Source organism: Theobroma cacao, chromosome 3 (assembly GCF_053813885.1).
Source record: "Theobroma cacao isolate CCN51 chromosome 3, ASM5381388v1, whole genome shotgun sequence".
Classification (NCBI taxonomy): Eukaryota; Viridiplantae; Streptophyta; class Magnoliopsida; order Malvales; family Malvaceae; genus Theobroma; species Theobroma cacao.
In genome coordinates, this window is record NC_142641.1 from 32773306 (window position 1) to 32782899 (window position 9594).

Genomic DNA, 9594 nt, shown 5'->3' on the forward strand with positions numbered 1-9594 from the left:
AAACTCCATCAAGAGATTGGTGACCAAAACAAAATTGGCGAAACTTCTAGGAAAGACAAGTATGTGAAGTTTTGAACTATTTGGCACTCCCTTCACTTTGAAGAAATTACCATATAACTTGGCTCATTCCATGGATTGCGTTCAAATAGTTTTAGGTAACTTGATAAATATGACATTACTCCCAACAAAAGAAAGCGGCTGAGATGGTAAAGCCTTTTCTCTTCTCTTAAGAGCTGAATTCAAATTTATTATAATTCCCCTAATCCAAAGCACAACAATCATCTTTGCTCCTATGACCAAAGTGCAAATGCGTTCAACATTGATGTTTTTAAACGGAAATATAGAGTCCAGACTCTATCTTTTTTCCCATTGATAACCAATTTCAACACACTGTTCAATCAGATAATCTGCTGCACTATTAGACCCTGGACACAATCAGTGCTTGATCTTACAAGGGGGAGAGAAACTCTATCATGTCCACCATCCTTTTTCGCAGATCCGGATGCAATGTTTTCTCTCTATATGTATTGTAAAACTGACAACTTTTCATCACAGAAATTTGTACAAGAAAAATGAAGAAGACCACGCGAATCCAAAAGCTTCAGAACCTCCCAGACCAGCTGCACCAAACAATAAACTACTGCATAATTGCACACCACTTGAAAACACACACACCAAACAATAGTATTTCTACCTTGGGATATTTGGCTGCCTCGTACTGCCATCTTTCCGAGAGCCCTGGTCAATGCAAATCATACACATCTTCCCTGAGGTTAACCATTGGCAGTAGTTTCTGTCGTAATGCAACCAAAACCCAGCACAAAATAATTAGTAGTTATGACAAAAAACTGGTAAAAGAACACAAGTAAACCAGCAAACTTAGGAGACAACTAAATTATTATGCTTGTCAATTGAAACAACCATAATCTTGACATGGCAACTGAAAAGAGCGGGATGGTGTATGACAACACTAGTGGCCTTGATTCTCAGTCCATCCATGGCTACTATATAGTTTCAAATGTTGTGCTAATTACCCTGCAAATTGGGTGAAAATTTGGTGGCACTAAGCACCAAACTGAATAAACACCAGTGAATAAATGCATGAAGCACATTTGTTTAAAATGACTTTTGCAGTGCTGTCTTAGAATGGTGAAATGTAATGATTTTATCATGATTTGACCTGAAAAATAAAGCCACAGATAATGTCCAGAAATCAAATACGTAATACTATAATTCTATTGACAGTTACATTAAATAAAGCACCAGGGAAAAGTAACTATAGAGAAGCATGCATGGGGAATAGGTTATCTACATGGAAAATATCTAAAACAGCAACCGAGGTGTAAGAAAGTAGGTGAGTACAAGAATATTAGCATTTGCATTTACATTCATCTAAGACATTGGAACAAGAAAATAAAACAAAAAGCCTAAGGGCAATCTACAGAAAACAAAGAAAAAGATTTCAAAAAGGTACCAACCTTTGACTCAGTTTTTAACTAATGGACATCAAAAATCCTAACTGCAGCCAATCCTTATGATTCATGGAGATGGCTAACAACAGCATCTGATTTTTGAGGCTCTTTTTGAATCTTGACCAAAAAAGGAAGGTAAAACATCAGAATCCAAGTAAAATACATTACTCAGGGACAAAAAGTTGCCTAACATAAGAGTGTTACCTGTGCCTCCAACTCAGCTATTCTCTGTAAAGATGCTTGCTCAATGCAAGCACGGCGCTTGCACTCTTCTTCAAGCAAGCCCATCATCCGGTACCTCAGCTCAGCCATTTCTTGTGCTAAATCCTCTGCTTCTTCCTTTGCTTTCAACTTTTGCTCTCTCAGTTCATCCTAATAACCATTTTCAGATCAACTATATTTAACTTAGCAGTGAAATCTCAAAAACTAGAGAGGACACAAATGGAGCAGACTAAACTCATATTTCACCTTGTCCCCCTCCCATAACACTATAAAGGGTAACTGCAAGTTCTCTTAAGGACATAATTTGTACCTTAAGTTGCTTCACCAGGAGTTCATATTCATTTATCTGATGTGACATGCTTTCATACTGCTCCTTCGAATCAGCATCAGATTCCAGTAGTAATGCCACTTCAGAAAGGAGCGCGCTGAAGAGTTCTTTGCAGCCACTTCAACAGCATTACAAAAATGTTACAAAGAATTAGAGGAATTCATAAAAAATTACCAGATCTTTAGTAGATACCAAAGAGATGTAGACCAGTATTGTAAGGTATTACCTATCAATTTTAAGAGACAAAACTAAATAAAGCATTTTATGCACAGAACTACTTCAACAAGATCTGAGCCCACCTCAAAAAGATTATATTCATTAGTCTATCAATCCTATATTGCTAAATGATTTAGAACAACCAGACACTTTTAGAAAACAAATCTTTTATCAAGAATATGCCGAATAGGCTTAACAAAAAAGCATATATAAAATGTTCAAGTGCTGAATAAAAGCTTCTTTTGTTTCCCTGCATTATCACACAGTCAAACAACGTTTTTGATCAGACAGGATAGCCGTGTAACTTAGGAAATATATAACAAATTTTAGGTTGCAACGAACCTTATATCTTTTGATATTGTCATCATGCTTTCCTGTTCACCCAAGACAGAATGCATATTGAGCTGTGATCTGTCCTTGCTTTTCAGCCACTCCTTGATCTTCTGACAGAATATCTTAGCATTCTTTTCAGATGTAATAAGCTTTCCTCTTAGCTCTTTATTTTCATCATCTAGCCCTTCAATAATTTTTAGTGCATTCTGAAGCTGAACCTCAAGCTCTTCAATTAAAATATTCATCCTGGACTTTTCTTCCTCAGTTTTCTTAGCTTCAAGGCACATCTGCTCCAAGGCGGTTATATCAAGCTTCATGCTCTCTATTTCACACTGGGACTCCAGTGCCATGGATGAAACTGACTCCTCCAATTTCTCTATGCATAAAGCTGACTGTTGCAACTCTTCTTCTTTGTTCTCTATTTCCTGCATTAGTGACAAGCGATCAGAGTTGGAGCTGTTCAACTCTCCTATCAACCGGTCCACTTTCTCCTGTAAATTTCCCTTGTCTGCTAATTTGATCTCAAGGTCGTGTACATGCTCAGTTAGAAAGTTGACCTCTTCATTCCTTGCACTTAGTTGATCCTGCAAGTAATCTGAAGAATGCCACCATAAGGTTCAGACCTTAGAAACAGTAATTTATACTCAAGACAAGCATAGAAGGCAGGATACAAACAATTATTCAATCAGTGCCACAAAGGTTAGACTAAGTATTCAATACATGGTCCAAAGATTAGAGGGGAATCGATTTTAATACCATATACTAATTTGCTATCATACGGTAAAATATTGAGGGAAAAAAATGTGATTATGTTCATGGGAAGATAAAGAAAGAAAAACATAAGCAAATGTGTATTCAGAGAAAAACAAATCTTTTAACCTGCCCTGCCTGTAGTAAAAGGCTAATGTAACCCAGTACAAGACACAGCAATGCAGTATTGTAATAACCCTTTTATAACGGAAGGAATGAAAACAATTATCCCAACCAAATTCTAGAAAAACAAAGAAATGATTAAAAATAAAGGATTGGTGACAGTTTTAGTTCTTATAATAATATTTTTTTCAAATACAAATCCAATTCGTGTAAGCTTAGCTGGAAAATTAAAATGAGAAGAACTTACTCGCATATTTAAAGTGCAAAGAGAAATCTGTATTTTACAAACACCATAACAGTATGTAGAATGGGAGTTATTAACAGAAGCGAATAACCTACTTTCATGTAAAAGGAAAGGCCATTACATAAAATAAGTAAAAGCAACCCTTAGCAATACTGTGAAGAAAATAGAGATAGAACCATTACCTATTTCTTGAGAACAGTTCTTCAGCTCTCCTTCCAATTTCTTAATATGTTTTTTGTCTTGGACACGAGCTTCTGATAATGACTTCACATGTACTTCTAGACTCTGCACTGAACCAAGTTACAATTAGACTGTACTGAAGGTCAAAATATTCAAACCTTAATTGCTACCTTTTTTGGTTCAGGTTTGAACATTGAAATATTCAAAGGTGCAGCAGAATTTTTCCCGTCATTTTTCTCAACTTCCATAATTCAATCCATACTAAAATAATGGAGACCCTTATTAATGTCAAACCTACTGTCTTCAGGGTGTTTGTTTATAAATCTTCTATGATGGTCAAGGACTAAAAAGAAGGAAAATTTACTGACCCTGGCAGTTACTTTAGCAGCAGGCTTGCAGGTCAAAATTTGATCATGTTATTAAACAAGATGGAAAATCTAGAGGCAAGAAATTATTATTAAAGATCTGTATAGATAGCAATTGCAGACTTCAGCATACCCAGAGACTGTTCGTTTACGCTTGATAAATACATACCAGAGATTTAATTTCTTTAAAAAAAAAAAAGATGAAAGATTATGAACATTTCAGATAGCATGTTCCAGATGACAGAATAACCAACAGGGCATACAGAAATTACCCTGATTAGTTCAAAGCCCTGAGATTGTGATTCTTTCAACATCTCTTTTTCTTTCCGTAACTGCATATAGAAAGATAAGTAAACAATACAATATTCAACACAAATAGATAAAAAGAATTCATGATTGATAACAAATTAAAAACATCATCATAAGTACAAATACACTGAAAGGATGAATAAATAAAACACCAAACAACCTTCAAAAGCTCAAATATTTGAAGGGTAAAAACTTTCATACATATTTTTTTTTCCATAAAACAACAAAGTAACTAAATGAAGCTTCATTCTCTAACATTAACTGAAAGAAAAGAAAAAGAGGACAGTTCAAGCTGTGCAAGCCACTACACTAAGCTGTTCATCTAAAGGTTGAAAATTACAGAAACAATAGAAAATACATAAAAACTTACACAACATTTACAAAGATGTTGAAACAAGAAAAAGGGTTATTGGAGAATCCTGAAACTTGAAAGACAAATTTTATTAGTCATTGCAAGAAGGAAAAGAATCTACCTCTCTGCATCTTGTTTCAATCTCTAAGAGTTCTTCAACATTAATAGAGTTGTCTCCTTCACTCTTTGAGCTACTTGACATTTCTAATAATATCAATTAACTCTTCTTATAACCCAAGCATAAACTTTTCCTGAAAGTAAAATAAAAAAAAAAAAACCTGCATAAAATAGATAAGTGAAATAGGATAGCTTTACAACGTAAATGTCAGGACTCAAAAAAAAAAAAAAAGGCATTGAAATTTCTCAATTAAATCAAGCGTTTTAGACTTAATAATATATTACACAAACTAAAAAAACCGAAAAATGAAAAAAAAAAAAATAGAAACGGCAGAACCCAGATTAATATGATGAATTTGGTATCATAAATCAAAAAAAAAAAAAAGAGGGGGGCAAAAGGAAAATTGAAAAGGAGGAGACAACTTTACAAACAATGCACCTGCATATCGGAAAAGGAAAAAGAAATGAGAAAGTTATCACCTTGTGAAAAAATGAGCGGAATCAACGTCTTCTGGTGTTGTGCTCAACTGTTGGCGATTTAATCGAAAATAATTTGAATGTGTTCATAAACTTAACATAATGTTGATGGGGTGGCCATGGGCCAGCTCAGCTTTGCAGGAATTACTAGCAATTAAAAGTTCAAATTGGATAGCAGTGTGGGTCGGGTCGGGGTCCACTATTGGTGGGTAGTTCCTTGGCTTTCCTATTTTATTCCCCGCTAGCAAAGCAAACCACCAAAACCCCAACTTTCAATGCCCTAAAATAATCTGGCCCAAAAAGTATAATGACCTATAGGATTTTTTTTCCCTTTTTTTTGGTACAATTGAGTGGCCAAATTAGATTTAAAGCTAATTTTATTATATTTGGCTGGCCAATTTGGTTAAGTATTGTACTAAATGATTTAAATCCAAAAAATGAGAAAACAAAAACAAAGATTTAATGCCTCCCTTTCTATAAAATTGCATCCTATAGCACTAGAAAGCTACCCACACCCACACTGAAGATGTGGTTGAGCTTAGTCCAATTGGCTCTAAGCAAAGAGGTGGTTGTTTTCCCCATCCTTATCAAAAATAACTTGGCAAACTACCCTACCCTAATCCAACCAATGTTAGCTACAAGTTCAAATAAACCCCTTCCTAGGTATAATAAACACACTCACATGTCGGGATTGACTCTTCTTTAACATATCCTACATGTTAAAAAAAGTTCTGACATCTACAAACAGTTCAAAGGTGCATTTCATTGTTCCAAAAAGTTTTTCATTATACACAGTTCAAGATTTACAGCAGATAAAGTAGGAAAAAATTTAAACGAGGATTAAGGCACGGTAGGGAGGCCATGTCGCAAATCACATGAACCACACAATTAATGATCATGAGTAATTTTCCATGCACTCTCCATCTACGTCTTTATGAAGGTATAGTTTGAGGGGTGGCAGTTGATATTCTGGCATCTGCTTGCTTCTTTACCATGGCAGCATGCTTCTGTCCAGTAAGATGATAGTTGAAGACCTTCTGACTATTGCATACCACATTACAGATAGTGCATACTCTAACAGCAGCAGCTGCTGCTCCACCTTCCATAACTTTCCTTTTCTTCATCTCCAAATCCTCTTTGGGTGCCTCAGGCTGTTCTGCCCTCTTCTCTGATTTTTGTACATTATCACTACTGCTATTTTTTGCTACTGGGTTCTCCACTGGTCCAATTACCAGATTTGTTGCACCAGTTGAAGAAGGATCACCAGTGCCATTCTTAGATTTTTCCAATTTCTCCAAGTTCTTCAGGTGTTTTCTACCTGATAAGTGTTTTGCATAGGCATCATTGCTGTTACAGTTGATTTGGCAGACTTCACACCATGCAGATTGATTGACCTTATTTGGCTTCTTGCCTTTACTCCAAAAGTGATCATTAGCTCGGATGGCAGCAAGATAAGGTCCAATCCCATTAACAGCAATTAATCCAGCCTACATGATCGCATACACGTATACGAATCACACTACTTGAACACTTATGAAAATGGAAAGCAGAAATCAAACTTAAAAAGATAACAAATGGATTAATAAAATAGGTCCCGGATTGGGAAAAATAATTAGAAAGAAAACAATTGTCCTAATATGTCGAAACTAGACAAAGCTGAAACTTCTTGCATTTTCTTTAAAAGAAAATTGAACTCGTGAAAAAAGTTAGTACTAGCAGGCGGTAGTGGCAAATAATCTTCACATGCAAATTTTAAAATAATATAAAAGTAATTAGAAAACACTTTGAATTTAATAAATTAAAATAAAGGGCTACATTTTTATTTCTTAGTTTACTAATTAATATACCTGAGCAGCATGTCTTCTCCCAGAAAGGTGTTTGCTGAACACTTCATGGCTATTGCAAGCAACATTGCATATGGTGCATATCCTAACAGAATCAACAGCTGCCCCAGCATTCAAAAGCTTTTGCTTCTTTTTCTCCAACTCCTGACCATTTGCCACACCAGAAGCCCCAACTATCATTTGTCTGCCTACATTGCCAGCTTGGCCAACGATGCTTACATTGTTGATTGTGTTGGAAGTTTCTGGAAATGCTACAGTAGTGAGATTAGTTTTTGCTTGCAAATTCTTCTGATGCTTCTTTCCCATAAGGTGTTTCTCATAAACATCTTTGGTATTGCAGTCAACATTGCAAACCTCACACCACACTGGTTGAAGCAACTGGGTTTCATTTGGTGTGCTTCCTATTACATCATTCGCCAAAGACTGATTCATCCAACTGTTGTTATTAGAGGAATTCAAAGTCTCTACTGACAACTGCAAACCCCAAAATACATAAATAACTCCAAATTACTCAAAGCCATTAATCTATTCCACTAACACAAATAAATAAATTAATAAATAGCAATAGCCAGATAGTTGAGTAAACGCAAATATGTGCAAATATAGATGCATACATGAGCAAAAAAATGGGTAATTATATGGTGGTAGCATTTTCAGGATATTACAGACAGAAAACAAAAACTTCATTAACAGAAAGCATTCCTTTGTCACTGAGTATTATAGGAATCATAACGGATCCAGAACAAAGCACAACCCATTCCGTGATAAGTGAAAAGATCTTGCACATTTACTCAACCGTAGATACTAAGGATACAAATGGAACGACTGATCCCAAATTATTCCAGAATTCATCAGTTTAATAGTCTATGAATGGTTTCCAGTTGGGAAAAAAACTCGAGGCTGGATAGTAGTAAATTTTCGAGGTTGAATTTGAACTCATACTGGCTAATTTACATCTTCAAAAATGATTATTGGTAAAGATTAATGCAAATTAGAACCAAACATATTAATCAAAAAACCCAACAATAAAATCCAAACAAAAAATAAAACATTTACAACAAAAAATCCAAAATTCACATTAATAAATGCAGGAAAAAGAAGAAATTGCACCCAAGAAAAGCTTACAGTAGTATCATATTTAATGGGATCAGCCTGTCTCGTAATCCAACTTTGACCCACATTTGGGTCATGAAATTGAGCATGCGCTTCAAATTCGACATGGGTTAAGGTGAGGTGACCAGAATGGGCATACGGCTCGGTTCCTGGAGGGTACAAGAGTGGCTGAGAGAGAAGGTTGGGTGGTTGAGGAAATGGTAAAAGAGTATTGGGTAAAGAATTTGGAGAGTGAGGGAGGTAAGTGAATGAAGATTGTGGCAGTTGTTGTGATTGGGACATTTACGTGAATTTTGAAGAGAATTTTCAGGTTAGGGTTTTGTTGTGGATTTGTTCGTTGTTGCTTGCTGCCATGGAGTTGAGCGTGGAAATCGGAAGGAGAAGTGGAAGGGCAGGGTAGTGGGCCGGTTGAAGTTGATCCCAATTCTGGTTTTACAATTGCCCCAGCCAATGGTCTCAACTCTCGATTTCATTTCCGCCCAGCCCATTGGGCTGTCAGAAATCTCTTCTTTTTCTTTCTCTTTTTTTTTTTTCATAACAAAACCACAATATTTCCATGGTGCTGTAATTGGAATACAAGGATCCACAGCCCATTACTTAAAAATTATTCATTTTTTATCATCATAATTCCTTAAAAAAATTTTAAAACTATTAAAAAACTCAAATAAATTTTTATTTTATTATTAGATTTAATTAAATTTTTATATTGAGTTAAATAAACTTTTATAATTAATGGTCTATTAATTATAATTAATCAAATACTACTTGTCATTTTTTTCACGTAATGCTAAAGCGCACGTGGTTATGTTATAATGAAATATGACGTGACATGTTAGTATAATATGATGACATAATCACATGTTATTATTCATCTTTCATACCATTTTGTTAATCATAAAAATTTATTTAATTATAAATAAATATATAACAGTTTCATTGAACCATAAAAAAAAAGTTTATTTAAATTTTTTAAAATAATTTTAAAAAATTGTATATATTATTTTATTTTTTATTTTTATATAAAATTATCGAGCTAATCAAATATATTTTATGAGTGATCGATCTTATGTCCAACTTTTATAATTGAAGAAAGGAACAAACATTTCCCTACTTGAAACAAACTTCAAAGAACGGATCAAAGGGTTGAAA

General features: G+C 34.8%; 2 protein-coding genes across 4 annotated transcripts; both read right to left on the reverse strand.

Annotated features, from left to right (window-relative positions):
* Positions 1-199: 199 nt before the first annotated feature.
* LOC18604785 (uncharacterized) lies at positions 200-5719 on the reverse strand. 2 transcript variants are annotated; one of them, XM_018116687.2, is made up of 10 exons: positions 5492-5643; positions 5016-5145; positions 4506-4565; positions 3871-3973; positions 2581-3166; positions 2005-2140; positions 1677-1844; positions 1479-1589; positions 695-793; positions 200-620 (listed from the first exon to the last, which is right to left on the reverse strand). In XM_018116687.2, exons 2-8 carry the CDS (start codon positions 5094-5096, stop codon positions 1533-1535), a joined length of 1191 nt encoding a protein of 396 aa, XP_017972176.2. In that variant the 5' UTR covers positions 5097-5145; positions 5492-5643; the 3' UTR covers positions 200-620; positions 695-793; positions 1479-1532. The 2 variants fall into 2 exon arrangements, with proteins under 2 accessions (XP_017972176.2, XP_088660303.1); XM_088804177.1 differs by lacking the exons at positions 200-620; positions 695-793; positions 1479-1589 and having other exon boundaries at positions 1728-1866; positions 5492-5719.
* A 506-nt stretch (positions 5720-6225) lies between these two features.
* Positions 6226-8857, reverse strand: LOC18604786 (uncharacterized). Of its 2 annotated transcripts, none has more exons than XM_088804143.1 (3): positions 8458-8857; positions 7336-7755; positions 6226-6975 (listed from the first exon to the last, which is right to left on the reverse strand). In XM_088804143.1, the coding sequence occupies exons 1-3, from the start codon at positions 8725-8727 to the stop codon at positions 6421-6423; spliced, it is 1245 nt and encodes a 414-aa protein (XP_088660269.1). In that variant the 5' UTR covers positions 8728-8857; the 3' UTR covers positions 6226-6420. The 2 variants fall into 2 exon arrangements, with proteins under 2 accessions (XP_088660269.1, XP_007037498.3); XM_007037436.3 differs by having other exon boundaries at positions 7336-7806; positions 8458-8855.
* Positions 8858-9594: the final 737 nt, after the last annotated feature.